At 38.3% G+C, this 20617-nt stretch overlaps 1 protein-coding gene across 1 annotated transcript; it reads right to left on the reverse strand.

Annotated features, from left to right (window-relative positions):
* Positions 1-148: 148 nt before the first annotated feature.
* On the reverse strand, positions 149-19300 carry LOC127418790 (von Willebrand factor A domain-containing protein 1-like). Its single transcript, XM_051659615.1, has 6 exons — positions 18867-19300; positions 12479-13036; positions 9042-9365; positions 5641-5934; positions 1981-2244; positions 149-1794 (listed from the first exon to the last, which is right to left on the reverse strand). The coding sequence occupies exons 1-5, from the start codon at positions 18949-18951 to the stop codon at positions 1991-1993; spliced, it is 1515 nt and encodes a 504-aa protein (XP_051515575.1). The 5' UTR covers positions 18952-19300; the 3' UTR covers positions 149-1794; positions 1981-1990.
* Between the last annotated feature and the right edge of the window lie 1317 nt (positions 19301-20617).

A 20617-nucleotide genomic window follows, 5' to 3' on the forward strand; every position in this document is an offset into this window, starting at 1 on the left:
CTCGGACACGTTTGTGTGAGATTCATCCAAAATCAGTAAACATTAAAAATATCATGAATGCGTCATTTGTAACAAAATATACATTTTAAAATATGTAAAAATCATCAGGTGTAATTGCCTTTACAGAGGTTAGAAAATAAAGTGATGACACAATTTAAAATGATTTATTTAAAAACGACATTTTAAAAGCAGTGATTTGTAAGACGTGCACCCAAGCTGGGAATGAACAAGCACCATTTCATAATGCAAAAAGCTGAACTTGCCATTATGATGCAAAACAAATAAAGACAGATCATCTGAAATGTTATGAATAGCTTTAAAAAATGGCCTAAATTCTTGCATTCCTCTATGATCCTGAATTATGCTTGAAAAAGCTTTTTTCTTTGGTTTGTTTTGGATGGAATAATGTAGAAAATGTTTAACACATTTAAACACCTGTATAGAGATAATCTATCCACACAAAACATCATTTTAAGTCCGTGATCCTGCCTGTAACATGGCCTGCGTACATATTTCTCCCAGAAAAACATTAAAAGATCAATGCAATCGATGCATGCTCAGGAAAAAGTTAAGGCTACTCGAAGTCAATGTTCTTAAAACAAACCAATAATGACCCATGGCCACAAAACATCTGCAATATCTTAATACTCTAACCACCATCATCAGGGTCCATGCCAGATTTCCAGGGTTTCACCACTGAGAAAATGTGCAGATATGGTGAAGAGTGCAACTTAAGCAGGTTTAAATGCTATATACTGACCTTAAAGAAAACAAGTGACAAAAGTAGTTCAGATTTCCATAAAAAAATGTCTTGTTGTTCCCTTTTCAAAGATATAAAACTGGAGAAATCTGGAAAATACAATCTCCAAATATGTCTCATAGTTTAGCACTCAAACTAAAAGCATAATTATGTAAGATATTTACAAACTATTACTTAAGTGCCCTAATTCTTAATACGTTTAATCAAATATCTTATGCATAAACATTCTAGTGGCATTTTAAATGAATGTTTTAGGGAAGTTTATATGTAAGTTAAGCACCTGTGGCATGCTGTTGACTAACATAGAAAATCATTTTGCCCCACAGTTAGTAAAAACAACCAAAAATCGTTTTTTGCTGTGATGCACTTACAATGAAAGTCTATGGGGCAAAATACTGAACTGGATTAAATCGGTAATATACCTTGTCTGTGTAAAGTTACATCCAATATAACTCCTATTATGATCATTTAATTCTGTTTATCCACCTAGAAATATAGACCCATCCCTAAAAGGACAATTTAGACTTTGCAGCTTAAATAAAACACATTTTATTACCGAAAAATTAATACAAGCTGTGCATTTTTTGCTTTTAAACCCACCGGTACACTTGCCCCATAGACTTCCATTGTAACTGCATTACTGTAAATGCAATTTTTTGTGTTTGTCAACTTAGGGATGAGACATAATTATTTTCTGCAGTAATCGACTGCATGCCACACATGCTGTGGATAGAGCTGACCATGTTTTGAACCCAGTACATTCCTTTAAAAGTAGGATGATTCTTCCAATGGTCAGTTTTGAGTTCAGACTCGTTTAGTCTTTGTTGAATATAAGTGTATCATTGTGTATCAGTATTCAGTGCATGTTGTGTTGGTGTGTTTTAAGATCCCCATCTATGGGTGTTCAGACAGTTACAGTGTCATGGACTCCCTTTTCCTCCCATCTTTCCATTTGAGGAAAGTTTTACATGTTGTTCGTCCCTCTATGTTTCGTGTTTGGCAGAGCACCGCTCAACGGTTCCAGGAAAATGCAGCTTTGTGGAAAAACAAACAAAAGGTGATGTTTTCATTTCTACTATATAATGAAATTGCATTAACACATTGCATAGTGACAGGCACTACTGCACAATGTATTTTAAAAACTTTTAATCACAAACATGCCTCCTTTCTATGTAAATGAAACTTATATAATCCCCTTGTCACACAGATGGGTGGCTCACCTAAGATGAACTAAGCAGTGCAGCAGAGACCCTCCCCTCGAGTGGTGCGGTACACCGGAGAGACGCAGACCCGGGCGCTGGGGGGCACGTGATTGAGGGTGGTGGACAGTAGGTTGGGTGGTAAGTACAGGGTAGAGCGCTGACTATGACCTAGCTCCCATGTGACCCAGTAACCACGGAGGCCGTCAGCGCTCCCCTTCCACCGCAGCTGCACTGACTCATTGCCCACTGTGGTCAGCTGAAGATCAGATAGAGCGGGCAACACTGAAAAAGAGAAAGAGAGAGAGAGAGAGAGAGAGAGACAGACATTAAGCTTCCCACTTCTTGATGGAAATTCAGCAGGAGTCAAAGGAATGTGGGAATGATACTGGCAGGAATACTAAAGGGTGTGGTCGGAGTGCTATTCCACAAGCTTCTAATAAATAAATAAACAGGGAATTGATCATCTAGGCTTCTAATGTTACATTTTATTTTTCAAATCTGTAGTTCCGGTCCTGGTTCCAGCCATGCTAAAATACACAATGTAGTAACAAGTATGATGCTAAAGCACCTCTTTTCCTATAGAGGCCAACTATTAACCTTAGTGTCAGAGATTCTAGATTCTAGTGGAAGAATGATACTTCATGAAAAAGGTTGTCCTTAATTTGTTTATTGCACTACTAATATAGAATAAAAATCATTTTCTTCCTCAGTATTTTTTATCTTCCTTTCTAGTAAAAATATCAAAGCATCCTTAAAACAACTATGTTTTTATTGACAAGCAAAATGACATACAATATTAAGTCTTGTTTTAAGAGAAATTTAACCAAATTTAGTGAGGTTTATGCTTAAACCAAGCCAAAAAAAATAAATAAAAAAATACAAAAATATTGCTAATGGGGTATGAAAAAAAACTTTCAGTTTGAATTTAGTTTATTCTTGCCCCATTGGCAAATAGATTTTTTCTGCCACTACATTTTGATAGATTTCTCTGAAAACAAGACTTGCACTGCACAAAAGCATTTTCTTAGCCTGTATTTTTGTCTTATTTTCTAGTAAACAGCATCAAAAACCTGTAAAACAAGAATAAATAAATAAATTAATTAATTAAAAAGTAAAGGCTTTTTATGCTAAAATAAAAGTAGAGGTTTAAAAACTCTGCTAATGGGGTATGAAAACTAAACTTGTTTTCCCTTTGAATTAAATGTATTTTTTTTTTTTTTGACCTATAGGCATATATATTTTTTTTATTTTTTTTTAAATAAGTTATATAAGTATATATATATATATTTATTTATTTTTTTCTCCTCTCAGAGTAAACCTAACTAAATTTAGTTAAATGCATGCTTAAACCAAGAAAACAAGAATTTGCCAATGGAGTAAGAAAAAATAAACAGTAATTCATAATATATTCTCTAAAAACATGTCTTATACAATATCTAATGCAATTTTGCTTCTCAAGTAAATGAATCATGTTATAGGGAGGATATTTTTACTGAAAAACAAGACAAAATATTGATATGATAGTATTTCAGCAGTATAACATATTATGCAATATTGCTTCTCAAGTAAGTGTGTCTTGTTTTAAAGATATTTTTACTGTAAAACAAGACAAAAATACTGAGTAAGAAGGTTTCCACAGTGTACGTAGTAACTGTTGAATAAAACCAATAAGGATGCTGACTACCATCCCTGGAGTCGCGAGTTCGAATCCAGGGTGTGCTGAGTGACTCCAGCCAGGTCTCCTAAGCAACCAAATTTGCCCGGTTGCTAGGGAGGGTAAAGTCACATGGGGTAACCTCCTCGTGGTTGTGATTAGTGGTTCTCGCTCTCAATGGGGCGTGTGGTAAGTTGTGCGTGGATCGCAGAGAGTAGCATGAGCCTCCACATGCTGTGAGTCTCCACGGTGTCATGCACAGCGAACCGTGTGATAAAATGCGCGGATTGATGGTCTCAGAAGCAGAGGCAACTGAGACTTCTCCTCCGCCACCCGGATTGAGGTGAGTAACCGCGCCACCACGAGGACCTACTAAGTAGTGGGAATTGTGCATTCCAAATTGGGAGAAAGGGGGATAAAATAAATAAAACCAATAAGGACAAAAAAATAAAATAAAGGCACAGCTGAAATTAAAACCAAACAACTGAGAACAACATGGTTACAACTTGTTACGAAAAAGAAATCTCAGATTAACATGAAAAATCGTTGTTGCTTTATTACGTCGCACCTGGTTTGGACATGTTTTTATATATATATATATATAATTTTTATTTCAATTATACATTTTCAAAAGACAAAAAAAGAAAACGCATAAATACACACATAAATAAATAAAATAAAAAAGGACACAGACAGAGTAACCCTTCATATCCAAACAATGCATGCTGCTTGCAGGAAAAGAAAATACATAGCAACAGAAATTAACAAGAAGTGAGGTGGTTGTAACAAGAATGACGTCCTGTTACTTTAATAACCGCAACAGTCAGACATCATAGATGATAATTGCACACAGGAAATTAACAAACAATTAGTCCTAGTTAGGCCGCAGGAAACTAAAAAGGGGTTCCAACAGTTTATCAAATTTAGCTGCAGTTCCAGATAAATTGTATCTAATTCTTTCCATGTGTAAGGTGGAGGTAGCTCTGCAAGCCAGGCCTGGAAGAGAGGCCTTATTTTTTATTCCACAGGGACAAAATGACTTTTTTAGCAACAATCATTCCATATTTGGACATGGATTTAACCTCAGGTTGATCCAGGTGTACCGTAATAAATGTACTGGAAGTAGCTGTGGATGACAGTATCGATTAAAGGAATATTCCGGGTTCAGTATAAGTTTAGCTCAATCGACAGCATTTGTGACATAATGTTTGATTACAAAAAATGTAATTTCGACTCGTCCCTCCTTTTCTTTAAGGCAGAAATGTGAAGCTTATAATTCTATAAAAGTACTTACATTAATTCTTCTGTTAATACTTGTGTATTATTTGAGCTGTGAAGTTCTTTAAATGTCAATTTTATGATCGTTTTAGGATTTATGGCGATATGTTGTCATGGCAATGAAGTTGTTAAATTGGATATAATTGGTTAGTAAGCGATTTTATCACACGTTTACAGTGAGTTTTACTGTTTACGGATTGGCCCCCATTCACTTCCATTGTAAGTGCCTCACTGTAACCCAGATTTGTGCTTTTTTAAAGAAAAGGAGCACGCAATATTATAGTAGTAATCAATATTATCATGCCACAAATGCTGTCAATTGAGCTTAACTTGTACTGAACCCAGAATATTTGTTTAACTGTCAAATTAGTTACTAGATTGTAATGTTTCTGTGCAAAACTCTGCACCCACTCAAAAGTTGTTTGCTAAAGTTTTCAGAGTTGTTGTTAGCATTACTATGTAGTTGCCAGGGGTGTTTTCGGTAGTGGTGCAAGGGTTATGGATGGTTGCTTACTGGCCCTAAAAAAAGAGCTTACCACGCCCAAGTCTCTATGATTTTCTGGTCCCTAGATATGGCTCGGATCCCTACTTTAATGCAAGTCTATGAGATGTTTTGCCTTTTTTTATCAACCAATTGCTTGGAAAGTAATAGCACACCCTTCTTAATAAGCCCCATGATCTGAGGAATCAATCGTGTCTGAGTATACACTAATAAAGACATGCATGACACATCCGTTCATCCTTACCCTCCTGTGTACAGGCTTTCACAGACATGGCTCTCTCTTTGCCGGAGAAGTGTTTTGCGCTCACAGTGACCAGGTACTGAGAGTCAGGATAGAGATTGGGCAGGACGGTAGAGTTCTGCAGGTTACTGACACTGATGACTCGGAGCTGTCCGGTAGGAAGTGCTGAATACTCAATCTGGTAACCCTGAATGAGGTTAGGCTGCAGCGGACCCCAGCTCACCCGCACACTATTAGTGGTCGACTCAGACACAGTGACTGTCGAAAGGGTCTGGACCTCTGGCTGGGGCGGATTGACTTTGGATGAAAACATGAGAGAGAAGAATGTTTGAACAAGCATCTAAACTGCATATGGCCACAATTCAGTTATAACGGTCTGTTTTTGTCCCTTAGAAATGCTTTATTGTTTTTTCGATCAAAATTTATAGATATTATATTATTTATTATTATTTATTTACAATGGGGCCAGTTCAGAAATGTTAAAATACACACTGTTTTGGGGGGCCTGGGTAGCTCAGCGAGTATTGATGCTGACTACCACCCCCGGAGTTGCGAGTTCTAATCCAGGGCGTGCTGAGAGACTCCAGCCTGGTCTCCTAAGCAACCAAATTGGCCCGGTTGCTAGGGAGGGTAGAGTCACATGGGATAACCTCCTCGTGGTCGCTATAATGTGGTTCGCTCTTGGGGGGGCACATGGTGAGTTGTGCGTGGATGCAGCGGAAAATAGCATGAAGCCTCCACATGTGCTGTGGCTCTGCTGTAACACGCTCAACAAGTCACGTGATAAGATGCGCGGACTGACGGTCTCAGACGCGGAGGCAACTGAGATTCGTCCTCTGCCACCCGGATTGAGGCGAGTCACTATGCCACCATGAGGACTTCGAGCGCACTGGGAATTGGGCATTCCAAATTGGGGCGAAAATCAAAAAAATAAATAAATACACACTGTTTTAAAAGTATAGCCAAGAGACATAAACCTTATGCATGTCAACATGATTTTAGTGGGGTAGAATTCCTTACTAACCTTATCTGTGTAAAGTTATACCCAATATTACAACTTTGTTGCCATAACGACACAATGCCATTTAACCCTGTATACAATTTTATCACACTAAAATAATGCTAACATGCACATTGTTTACATCTTGTGGCTATACTTTTGAAACAGTAAGTATTTTAATGTTTACAGATTGGTCCCATTCACTTCCATTGCAAGTGCCTCATTGTTTTTTAAATAAACGAAGGACGAGTTGAAATGACTTTCTGGGGTAATCAACATTATGCTACAAATGACGATTGAACTTAACTTCTATTGAACCTGGAACATTCCTGTAAGTTCCCATGTTCATATCATCCAGGTTAATCATAAAGGTTAATACTACAAAAAACATTTTGTACATCCATTATTAATATATATGTGACATGATCCATCATTCTGAGGTACTTTGAACCAGAAACACATTTTGAGTTTAATGCAATAAAGTTTCAGATTTTTAATGATATTATCCTTACGTTTCTTTCTACTCCAAACCGGTGCCGATAATCATTTCATTGTATTTTTTTAGTGCATACAACTCAGTCAAACTCTGCTTTCTGGGTCAAAGTCACTCAAAATGATGGAGCAGGTCACATATGTCTATATAATGGATTTAACAATAAATATTGGATGTTCATGGTTTATATTTATGCAAATGTTGATTAAAAAGAACAAAGAAATAAAAGCCAGCATTGTGTCTTTGTTCCCCCTTATATACTCTCTAGATTGAAGTTGACAGTGTTTTATCATTGTATTATACAAGCTGTGTCCCCAGGTTATGTGTCTGTCAACCTTGTTAACATACAAATAAAGGCCTCTGATCGAAATCAAAGATTTCTCTCAGAATGGCATCATCATCGTTTCAGGAAGTAAACACTGCAAAGTCAAGTTAATATCTCCTCTGTTTTTATCTCTTTTTTTTAACGTTTTGTTATTTGTGTTAGTAGGGGACAAGCTTATAATGTCGACCCTGTTGCAATAACTGTATAGTAAATAATACATATTTGAGAATTATCAGCATTAAATTATCTTTCTGATAAACACCTAGTAGTGTAATGTCTTTGCGTTAGCGGTTAGGATAGAAATGTCTGTTTGAACTGTAAAACCCTGCACTCAATTTGCTTAATTAAAATGAATAAAAGCAACACAATTCTAGAACATTTGGTCACAACTTAATTTTGTAGCATTTTAACCATTTAAATTTGTAAAATGGAAGATTACTTAATCCATTTGAGTTGGGACAACTCAAATTTCCATTTCCAGTTTCACTGTCTTTACATTTGCTCACCTGGGATTTACTAATGATTAATAAATTAAGTTGGACCAACATACGAAAATGTGTTAAATAAACCTTTAAAAATGTAGTTTGACTAACCTAGTAAATTTGAGTTAAAACTACTATAGTACATTCATTTGACCTAATCCAACTAAATTATGTTGCCTCAATGACCTCATTCACCTGTACTTAAGAAAATGGTTTATTCCTGTTTTTTGCAGAAAGCGGTGTTTTTAAACGGCATGTAAACAAGAACGGCAATTTCCCTAATACCCTTTGAGGGATTAAGAGAAAGCGGTTTAACACACCCAGGTTTCTCCCAGAGAACACGGCTTAATGTGGCCATGTAAAGGTATAAGCAGTTTTCTTACAGGTTTTTGTGGCCTGCACATGTGCATTGAACAGACTGGTTGACAAACGTCATAGGATGGAGCCCAACAACAAGTCAACACAGTGAAAAGAATACAAGATTCCTACAGTGGGAAGAGCACATACACAATAATCTATACCAATGTATACACACCAATGTAAAATACTGACTGTCCCTCATGTTCGCATATGCGCTGGTACATTTGGGAAATCCCAGAGTTTTACGTTAGAGGTAAACCCCACTACTGCATCGCAATTCAGCTGCAGGTCACGATAGAAAGTGAAGGAAACAAACACAGCAACAACTCAGGAATATCTGGAAATAAAGCCATGTTTGTCATTTACACAAGCGTTGCAGGGAAATTACATTTCTGTGGAGAAAGCTGCTTACTGACCGAGCCACATGTACTGTATACGGCAGTAAAGAGTACGCCGCATACAGTATATCGCGCATGTAAACAGAAACGTTGCTTTCTCACAATAAGTCACTTTCTGGTGTCCATGTAAACATAGTCACTGAAACTGACTTAATCTGAATGAAAGACATTAAATTACGTGCAAAAACTTTTTACAATTCAATTAAGTGTAATGACTTAATTTTTTGAGTGTGCAATGGACAAGTCACCCATTATGTAGCCCAAACACCTTTAAAATTAAAAAGATTTGGCTTTTGAAAACATGCCATTTTTCCCTTAATGACTCTGCATATTAAGCACCTCCCACCTGGTTGAGTGGTAAAGGTAGCCGTAAGCGTGTTTAGGAACTCCAGGTTAGCCTTCGGGGTGAGCAGGACTTTATACGTGGTGTCTGGATGAAGGCCAATCAGCTGAGCCGAGCTGGCATCTCCAGGCCGAGTTATCCTCTTAAAAGGTTCCATGCCAGTCCCAGGGCTGGTTCCTGAACCCCCTGGCCCTCCAGCTCCTTCTGTTCGGATGGGCCCAAATTGGATATCATAGTAGCCGGTGCCAGCCAACATTGGCCTCCATTCCAGCAGGGCAGAATTAGTGGTGACCGACTTCACCTGTAACCTCTTGGCACGAATAATCTCTGTTTTTGATCAGAGAGAGAGAGAGAGAGAGAGAGAGAATGTGTGGTTAGTATTGAGTATGAAATTCAGGAGGACCCCAAGACTTAACTGACAAGCTTTAAAATAAACAAGATTTGTACACTTTCTGAAGGAATGGTGTATGCTGTGTACCCATGCAAAACTCACCATCATAATGCTGGGGTGTTTTGGGTGGTTGCTCAGTCCCTTTGTCAATGTAAGACTATAATTTGTTTCACCTGTTTTATCATTCTCTAAGTGAAAAAAATGAGTCTGACCACTTAAAACAAAAGCACACCTCTCCACAACAAGCTGCATCAAGTATCACTCACGTAGCAAAAATGTTTAATACTTAGTGTTAGGAGTTTGTTCAAATCCCTAACCCTAAGCAATAGCGATGCTTGCCATAATAGCTAGTCTTAGTTTACACTGTGACTAAATAAATTTTTATGGATACAACTAAAAGGGCACCACTTCACCTGGACTGAATTTTTGTGTATGACTGATGCCTTTGTTTTTATAAATGTCTGTAAGTGCACACATATGTAACGCCTTATATATGCAAGGAGGAATGCCCGCTATAAATAGCTACGTCTAGTGCTCCGGGTGGACTCCGGGGGTCGAAAAGGCCAAAATAATTTCTGTATTAATAGCCCACCATCTCTCATTACAGTGTCTCTCGGTTCCTGTCCCCACTTCCTCCAATCCCCTCTTCTCTTGGAGCCATCTCAAGCTATTTGTGTCAGAGTGGACTGGCATGGAGACCGAGATTCCTTCGGGACACTAGAAGGAACCCACATAGGATCACTCGCCCTGTTTAGAAAACTCTCTCATCAGAATATGATTATTGTTATTTTGGATGAAATATGAAATCATGGTTTACAGATGTTTATAAGCTGTCTGTCTTAATATGGTGAGCTTTATGTGAGAAGACTGTGGGTGGTACTCATTTGGCTAGTGGGGTATTTTATGTTCACATTTGATTCAGTTACACTTCAGATTAAAGAAATTGTTCATGCAAAAAGTAAATCATGTCATCATTCACTTACCCTCATGATGATGATGTTTCTTCAGTGAAACACAAAAGGAGATATTTAGCAGAATGTCCATGCTCTTTTTTTTTTCCCAGACAATGAAACAATAGCCTCAAAAAGTGTGTGTGGGGGGGGGGGGGGGGGCATCTTAAAAGTAGTTCTGTATATTCCAAGTCTTTTGAAGCCATACAATAGGCTTGCGTGAGAAACAAATTTGTTAGTTGCTGAAAAGCTTGCCGTTGTGACGTCAAAATGTGTATGCAATGGTTCGCATGCCAAGTTTGAACATGCATAATATGACAATTGCGGTAATGATCTTCAATAAATACTCATTTAAATGGATAGTTCACCCAAAAATTACAATTCTCTCATCATTTACTCACCCTCATGCCATCCCAGATGTGTATGACTTTCTTTCATCTGCTGAACCCAAATGAAGATTTGTAGAAAAATTTCTCAGCTCTTTTGGTCCTTACAATGCAAGTGAATGGGAGCCAAAAATTTTAAGCTTCAAAAATCACATAAGTCAGCATAAAAGTAATCCATAAAACTCCAGTGGTTTAATCAATGTCTTCAGAAGTGATATAGGTGTGGATGAGAAACAGATCAATATTTAAGTCCTTTTTTACAATAAATTCTCCTCCTTGCTCAGTCAATCTCCACTTTAATTTTCACATTCTTCTTCTTGTGTTTTTGGTGATTCACATTCTTTATGCATTACGCCCCCTACTGGGCAGGGAGAAGAATTTATAGCAAAAAAGGACTTAAATATTTATCCTTTTCTCACCAACACCAGTCATATCACTTCTGAAGATGTCGAGTAAAACACTGGAGTTGTATGGTTAAAATTTTGGCACCCATTCACTTGTATTGTACAGAGCTGAAATATTCTTCTAAAAATCATAATTTGTGTTCTACAGAAGAAAGAAAGTCATACACATCTGGAATAGCATGAGGGTAAGCAAATGATGAGAGAATTTTGGGTGAACTATCACTTTAAATTTCAGTACTTAAGGTATTTGTAGTATTTTTAAGGCACTTCGTGTCTATATTGAAGCATGACAGCACTGATCGCTGTATTATGTAGCCACTTAGAGGACAGGAAGGGTAATTCATTTCTGAAATAGTTGTGAGTTCCGTCGCAATTGTTTTGCTAACCTTCCCAAATTCCTTTGCGATAGTTTGCGTTCCCTTTCAAAAAGTTTTGCATTCCCCTGCAATGGTTTTGCATTCTCTCACAAAAAGCTTTGTGTTCCCTTGTGATAGCTTGCATTCCCTCACAATAAGTTTTGTGCTCCCTCGCAATAGTTTTGTATTGATTCGCAATTATTTTGGGTTCCCCTGCCATAGCTTTAATTAATCCCTCACGATAATTACCTATGGTTATATTACAATAACCATACAGTATGCTGGATATACCATGTTTGTTTGTTTGTTTGTTTGTTTTCTGGCAGGAAATATTACTAGAAAAACTATGGTACATGTACCACAAACTAACCAAGGTATTAATATAGTAAAACTGTAGTAACCATTTTATTTTTATTTTTTTTTTGGCAAACATTTTATCATCATAGTTTATTTTTTTCTATGGTTTTATTGCAAATATAATGGTTACTGTCATAAAAGACCATGATAAATTTTGTGGTTGGTGTGGTTTTAGTAAAAATACAGTTGAATGATGGTCAGTTTTGTGGTTACTATGGTTTACTTCAATCATCGTAGTTGATCTATGGTTGCTGCAGTAAACCAAGGTTAATTTTCATAAGAGATTGATAAAGCTATTGCAAGGGAACCCAAAAATATATTGTAAGATATCGCAAACTATAGCGAGGGAATGCAAAACTATTTCAGGAAATAAATTCCCTGCCTGTCCCATTAGAGGCTCAGTACTGTATGCTTTCATTGTATGGAAAAACAGCAGTGTAAACATTCTGCAAAACTTCTCCTTTTGTGTTCCATGGAACACAGAAAGTCATCCAGATTTGGAACGACATAACAAGGGTGTGTAAATGATGGTAATGTTTTCCTTTTTGGAGGAACTATTCCATTAATTAGCTTTTGGATAGCTGAGTGAAACGCACCTATAATCGCGTTCCTCAAGTCTTCAGAGATGATGCTTATGTCGTCAATATCCACAAAGAACAGGTGCTCCTCGGCAGGTGGGCTCACAACGTCTCTCAGCACCTGGTAGTTCCCGTGACCGGTGGAAACCACCAGTACAGCCACACCTTCTTCTCGCAGTCTCGCCATTGGCTCCTGCACTGCACCGGGATCTACTCCATCCGTGAGCCAAACCAAAACCCTGGGCAGATCTGGTCTTGCCCCTCCAGGTACACCTTGTTTTAAAACCTGATCCTGGGCCATTAGTAGAGCGTCCACCGTGTTGGTATCACCCTTTAGCTGTCTAGTCCTCTTCAGAGCCTCCTGCAGTCCTTTTTGGGAGTCGTAGGTGTCAAAACCGAACTCAAGGTGGGGCTCGGACCCCACCTGCAGCAGCCCCACCCTCACCTGGTCTGGCCCCAAAGAGAAAGGCAAAAGGAGTTCAGACAGGAAGTCCCTCATGTGGTAGAACTCATAGGAGGCCACACTTCCTGAGGAGTCCAGGAGGAAAAGGACATCACCCTTGCAGCAGTTCAGAACTGGAAAACAGCGAGCAGACATTTAAATTTCAAACAGAACACTCTCCTGTCTGCTATCGGTCAGTCAAACAGATAGTTCCGCCCAAAAGTCACACAATTGGCTGAGCCAACGTTGCTTTGTCGGGCTAGTCGGAATGATAAAAACAAATAATGTTCTGATAGTGCCACATAGCCAAAATGTTTAAACTTTTTGTGGGAATCGACCCACGAATTGCTTAAGGTTCATTTATACTTACTGGACGAACAGACTTTTTGTTGATCGCCTAACAATTATGATGAAATTCACTGATGTTGTTGTTCTGCTAAGGTGTTTGTTTGGTGATATTTCTTGCACCTGGACACATCCCTGAAATTCTTGACGAAGAGCGCTTATGATTGGTTAAAACTAATTGTAGGTGTGGCTAGGACTTGACGTTCTTTATATATTTTCCTCAACTAACTTATTTTTAGACGCAGGTTTCGTTCATCTAGGTTGCTTTAGTTCGTTCAGGAAAAAAGTTAGGCCTTTTCCACTATATAAATTCAGTTTTACTTATAGTTGTCTCTGCATATTAAAGGAATGTTCTAGGATCAGTTCAAGTTCAGCTTAATCGACAGCATTTGTGGCATAATGTTGATTACCACAAAAAGTTATTTCGACAGCCCCTCATTTATTAAAAAAAAAAAGTTTAAATCGCAGTTACAGTGCCCCAGACAATGGAAGTAAATGGGGCCAGTCCATAAATGCTAAAATACACAAAAGTATAGGCACAAGACCTAAACTTTATACATATTAACATGATTTAAGAGTAATAAAATCTCTTACTCACCATATCTGTGAATGGTTCTAGGCCTAACCATTACCACGATTATAGGTTTTTTGGTGTTACGTCGTCATGACAACGAAGTTGCAATATTGGATATATTTTTACACAAATATGGTAAGCATTTTCATCACACTAAAATCATGTTAACACCTATAATGTTTCTTGTTGTGTTTATAGTTTTAAAACGTGTATTTTAATGTTTATAGAATGGCCCCATTTATTTCAATTGTAAGTGCCTTACTGTAACTGCGATGTTTGCTTTTTTCTTTTTCTTTTTTAAATAAACAAGGGATGAGCCAAAATTATTTTTCATGCTAATCAACATTATGCCAAAAAATGCTGTCAAATGAGCTTATTGAACTTGTACTGAACTGGGACTATTCCTTTAAGCTGGCATAGGAGAAAGTATTTTAACTTGGAAAACATTTGACACTTCACCTTTAAGGAAAAAAGAGCTATGGTTTAACATTGAACTCAAGTAGGGAGAGATTTTCTGAGTGTTTATTTAACACATACTCCAGCAGAGCTAAAACACACCACAGATTCCAAGGCAGGAGGAGGAGTCAGTGTTCATTTATACAAGCTACTGGTGATCTGCATCGAGTCCATCTGTCTTTGGAAGAAAATGTGAGTGGTGCTTATCAATGCAAAACTCAGCCATTATGCAAGGGTGTTGTGGGTGGTTGCCAGGGCGTTGCTATGTTGCTGCTACGGTGTTTTGAATCAATTTAGCACATGCATTTGCTAGGGTGTTCTGGGTGGTTGCTAAGTGGTTCCTTACTAGACCAAGTCTCTAGATTTGGCTTGGGTTTCCATGTTCATTGCAAGTCTATGATTTTTTTTTTTTTTTTCACTTGTTTTATTCGCCAAAGTTTGGGCATAAACACTATTACATTTGGTCACTATTAATTCAGTTGCATAGATTCTGTTGTTTATTATGAAAGTTGACATACAAGTTTGGATGCAGTTGAAAAAAAAAAATCTTTCTTCCCATACACTCCCTCTTAACGGACCACACACTCATTAAATGTTATGGTAGGCACAATGGAATGGGAAGAAACTTTGAAAATAAGGGGCCAGACTGAGATAAGTGTTAAACAAGTGAGGAAATCAGTCATTTAAGAATGAAGAAAGCCGAAACAATAGATACTAAAAATAGGGATAAGAAAACAGTAGATTTTGTCAGGATAAGGAAGAACTAGTGAGGCCTTCACTGTATTTACAGATGGAACATTTGATTTGGCCATTTGAAGAATTTCCTGTCAGAAGAGCCCTCTAACCTGGAGCTGCATGATAAACATAAACAGATGGGGGAAGGAACAGGGTAGCTACTGGATGTTACAAATGGGAGGCAAGGGGGCATGAGAAAAAAGGGGGAAGTGAGAATCGTTTCATATGAAGGAAGAAAAGGAGGAATGTAGAGGCTACTCCAGCAACCACTGAACAGCAAGAGTGCATATGAGAGAGAGAGAGAGAGAGAGAGAGAGAGAGAGAGAGAGAGAGAGAGAGGGCTCGATAGAATGTTGCCAAGCGTTCCTCTCCTAAAGACAATCCAAAATCACCCACCCGTGTGCAGTGAGGAGCATCGTTTCAACCAATTTGAAACAAATTATAAGAGAATATAGAAGTATCTCTTTGTCACCCACTGTCATTTTTGTGACAAAATCCTAAATGGCCTTTCGGTTTCACTGGTGCAAATGTAAAACGATAAATTACAGTACGATGAAAGATAAAACTACCAAAACAGTATGCAAGCTCTATGTAAACAGAGCATTTCTGTAGGAAAGTGTTCATACACAGTTTTCATAAATCTCAGTTTTGTTCAGAGAAAAGAGGTCATCTGGTAAGCTGAACCAGTATAATAAGCAACCTCTGCTGTACCAGTTGGAACCAGGGCACGAAACTCCAAGCCAGAATGCTCAAGCGTTTTGCAGACTTTTTCTGTGAGTCACTGACTGTTAGAGCCTCTATAAGAGGTCCAAAGCATATGTGGTGCACCAGTTATCCAATATATGATTTTATATATGAACTGCTACTCAGACCACAGTTCAAGTGAGAGAAATGTAATTATTTCAACTAAAAAACAAATGCATTACTGCAACATCAAGTTTTCTAGTGCTCACACCACTTGAACCCCACTTGAACTTGGACCATATGCACTGAAGTACAAAAAGTTCAAGACATGCTGTTTGAAGCTAAATGATTTAACACACGTTCGCTTGTTCGCCTTCAAGCTCACATGCATTTAAAGTGTCTCTTTTGGTGCTACATCAATGTTTATTAGAATGTATGCCCAGATTTTTCATAATGCCACTGGGCATTTAGTTTACAGTTTAAATGGCTTTGAGATACAGTAATCTCCAAAATGGTTAAACAAAGAACAGAATAGAATAGAATGTGAAATGCAAAGAATCAGAATAAGAAAATGTTGACACAGGGAAAAGGAAAAATGTAAGTTAAATCTGAGCAATGGTCAATGATTTACATTATAGTACTGATTATTCCCTCAAACTCACATGCATGTTTAAAAGTTTGCTCTGGGGAATGATCGGTTAGGTCTTATTTTTAGAGAATATATACTACATACATTTTTCTGACAGCCCGGTCATGAATATTAATTCTTCTCGTTCGTGTGTGTATATATATATTTTTTCACAAATCCTGACATTGGCTTCTTCCTTGCTGAGCAGCCTTTCAGGTTATGTCGATATAGGACTCGTTTTACTGTGGATATAGATACCTGTCTACCAGTTTTCTCCAGCATCTTCATAAGGTCCTTTGCTGTTGTTCTGGGATTTATTTGCACTTTTCGCACCAAACTACGTTCATCTCTAAGAGACAGAATGTGTCTCCTTCCTGAGCAGTATGATCGCTGCGTGGTCTCATGGTGTTTATACTTGCATACTATTGTTTGTACAGATGAGCGTGGTACCATCAGGCATTTGGAAATTGCTCCTAAGGATGAACCAGACTGGTAGAGGTCCTCAATTTTTTTCTGAGGTCTTGGCTGATTTCATTTGATTTTCCCATGATGTCTAGCAAAGATGCACTGAGTTTGAAGGTAGGCCTTAAAACACATCCACAGGTACACCTCCAATTCAGTACACCTCCTATCAGAAGCTAATTGACTAAAGGCTTGACATCATTTTCTGGAATTTTCCAAGCTGCTTAAAGGCACAGTTAACTTCGTGTATGTAAACCTCTGACCCACTTGAATTGTGATATAGTGGAGTGGTTAAAAAATTTGTTTTAATGACTTCAGCCCAAGTGTATGTAAACTTCTGACTTCAACTGTGTGTGTATATATATATATATATATATATTTACACACACACACATACACACTGATGGCCAAAAGTTTGGTACCAGTTTTGGAAGGAAATTGGTACTTTAATTCACCAAAGTGGCATTGAATTGATCACAGTGTATAGTCAGGATATTACTGATGTAAAAAAAACAGCACCATCACTATTTGAAAAAAATCATTTTTGATCAAATCTAGACAGGCCCCATTTCCAGCAGCCATCACTCCAACACCTTATCCTTGAGTAATCATGCTAAATTGATCATTTGGTACTAGAATATCACTTGCCATTATATCAAACACTGCTGAAAGATATTTAGTTCGTTAAATGAAGCTTTACATTGTTTTTGTGTTTGTTTTTGAGTTGCCACAGTATGCAATAAACTGACATGTCTTAAGGTCAATATTAGGTCAAAAATGGCAAAAAGGAACAGCTTTCTCTAGAAACTCGTCAGTCAATCATTGTTTTGAAGAATGAAGGCTATACAATGCTTGAAATTGTCAAAAAACTGAAGATTTCATACAAAGGTGTACACTACAGTCTTCAAAGACAAAGGACAACTGGCTCTAACAAGGACAGAAAGAGATGTGGAAGTCCAGATGTACAACTAAACAAGAGGATAAGTACATCAGAGTCTCTAGTTTGAGAAATAGACACCTCACATGTCCTCAGCTGACAGCTTCATTGAATTCTACCCGCTCAACACCAGTTTCATGTACAACAGTAAAGAGAAGACTCAGGGGTGCAGGCCTTATGGGAAGAATTGCAAAGAAAAAGCCACTTTTGAACAGAAAAACAAAAAGAAAAGGTTAGAATGGGCAAAGAAACAGACATTGGACAACAGATAACTGGAAAAGAGTGTTATGGATCTTAACCCCATTGAGCTTTTGTGGGATCAGCTAGACTGTAAGGTGCGTGAGAAGTGCCCGACAAGACAGCCACATCTATGGCAAGTGCTACAGGAAGTGTGGGGTGAAATGTCACCTGAGTATCTGGACAAACTGACAGCTAGAATGCCAAGGATCTGTAAAGCTGTCATTGCTGCACATGGAGGATTTTTTGATGAGAACTCTTTGAAGTAGTTTAAGAAGTTCTTAACATTTTTTTTTTTTTTTTTTTTCAAATTGTAATAGTAATTTTTCATGTTATTAATGTCCTGATTATACATTGTGATCAGTTGAATGCCACTTTGGATCATGAAAGTACCAATTTCTTTCCATAAGAGCAAAATCTGTACATTATTCCAAACTTTTGGCTGCCAGTGTATATGCACATTGTATTTTTTACACTTTGTACTGATGCTGTTTTGCTGATGCAAGGGAATTTCCCCTCCCATGAGGATAAATAAAGAATAATCTCCTCTACTGAATCAAGCACTGACAGATATGACTCATCTGAATCAGGTCCTGACTGACCCACATGACTCACCTGTCCTGGATTACACACTTCATATATGAACGACATGACTCTGAATTAAAGTCCTGAATGAAAACATGACCAATATGACTCACTTATGTCATGTTTCCGAGTCTTAAATTAATACAGGCTCGATATAATTTAACTGAATCAGATACTGAGTCCTGAATTATAAATGACAGATATGACTACTAACTTGAATCAAGTAGCCTACCGAATCCTAAATTAAAACATGACCGATATGTCCACATGAACTGAACATTCCGATACGTTTAACTGATCGACATGACTCACACGACTCACCTGAATCAGGTGCCGAGTCCTGAGCGTCCCCTGAACACAAGAGCAAGCTGAAGAAAACACACGTGAGCGCTGTTTGCACCTCCATGATGGACTTAATAAAAGAAAAAAACAGTCAATTCTGGATGTTTTATCTCCTTCACACCGCGTCTACATCGCCCGGTACATTTTCTATTCACTTATCTTTCCTAAACGTCGCACATTACACTTTAGAAGTCGCATTCAATGCAGGCAGTCACCTAAATCTTTTTATATAATTCAACTATAAGGTCGCAGCAGCAGCACCTGCGCGGAACCACATAATTTACGCGTCTTGAACGGAAAAAACGTCCTCTTCCAAAAAGCGTTCGGTCAAATCAAAAGCAGACGCATTTTCTCTCGGCTACTGAATGCACCAGGCTCTCTCTCTCTCTCTCTCTCTCTCTCTCAATCTCTCTCTCTCCCTCTCTCTCTCTCTCTCCCTCCCTCTCTCTCTCTCTCTCTCTCTCCCTCCCTCTCTCTCTCTCTCTCTCTCTCTCTCTCTCTCTCCCTCCCTCTCTCTCTCTCTCTTTCTCGCTCTCTCTCTCCCTCTCTCTCTCTCTCTCTCTCGCTCTCTCTCTCTCTCCCTCCCTCTCTCTCTCTCTTTCTCGCTCTCTCGCTCTCTCTCTCTCTCTCTCTCTCTCTTCTCGCTCTCTCTCTCCCTCTCTCTCCCTCCAGCCGAACGCGCCTCCTTTTTAACACTGGTACCAGCGTCACTATCTTGAACCCGTGCCCGGTTTCTGGTTCTTTTGAACTTTATGATGCAGTTATTTTCTTGTTAGGGGATAGACATATAACGTGTATCATTATGTGTAACTAGAACTGGGCGTTAGTACTTCAACACTTTAGTCCTTTAGTTAACACTTACACGTGAAATCATGGTAAACCCTGGTAATACCGTGCTTTTTTGGACATCTACCATGGTTATACAACTTTTTATTTTGTCTTTTTTTACATTGACTATGGTAATATTATGTTTTTAAACATATACCATGGTAATACCATGTTTTTTTTTTTTTTTTTTTTTTTTTTAATACATGTACCACCATGGTAATACCATGGTTTTTTTTTTTTTAATACATGTACCACCATGGTAATACCATGTTTTTAGATATGTACAATGGTAATACCATCATGGTTTTTCTTTTCATCATGCACCAAGTTTTCCATCACCATGTTAATACCAATACTATGGTTTATGGACATGTACTATGGTAATTCCATTTTTTTATTTTTTATTTTTTTCTCCCCTTTTTCTCCCCAATTTGGAATGCCCAGTTCCCAATGCGCTCTTAAGTCCCCGTGGTGGCGTAGTGACTCGCCTCAGTCCAGGTGACGGAGGACGAATCTCAGTTGCCTCCACATCTGAGACGTCAATCCACGCATCTTATCATGTGGCTTGTTGAGTGCGTTACCACGGAGACATAGCACGTGTGGAGGCTTCACGCTATTTTCTGCGGCATCCACGCACAACTCACATGCGCCCGACTGAGAGCAAGAACCACATAATAGCGACCACGAGGAGGTTACCCCATGTGAATCTACCCTCCCTAGCAACCGGCCAATTTGGTTGCTTAGGAGACCTGGCTGGAGTCACTCAGCACACCATGGATTCGAACTCGCGACTCCAGGGGTGGTAGTCAGCGTTTTTACTCACTAAGCTACCCAGGGCTGGTAATTCCACTTTTTTAATATAACCATGGATATACCATGTTTTTGGACACGTACCATGGTAA

Source organism: Myxocyprinus asiaticus, chromosome 28 (assembly GCF_019703515.2).
Source record: "Myxocyprinus asiaticus isolate MX2 ecotype Aquarium Trade chromosome 28, UBuf_Myxa_2, whole genome shotgun sequence".
NCBI classification, from domain to species: domain Eukaryota; kingdom Metazoa; phylum Chordata; class Actinopteri; order Cypriniformes; family Catostomidae; genus Myxocyprinus; species Myxocyprinus asiaticus.

Coding starts and splice junctions, on each gene's coding strand:
- LOC127418790 (XM_051659615.1), bottom strand. CDS start 18,951: ATGGAGGTGCAAACAGCGCTCACGTGTGTTTTCTTCAGCTTGCTCTTG. Junction 9,366..12,478: donor CTTGAGGAACGCGATTATAG/GTGCGTTTCACT, acceptor GATCAAAAACAG/AGATTATTCGTGCCAAGAGG. Junction 2,245..5,640: donor GAAAGCCTGTACACAGGAGG/GTAAGGATGAAC, acceptor TCTCTTTTTCAG/TGTTGCCCGCTCTATCTGAT.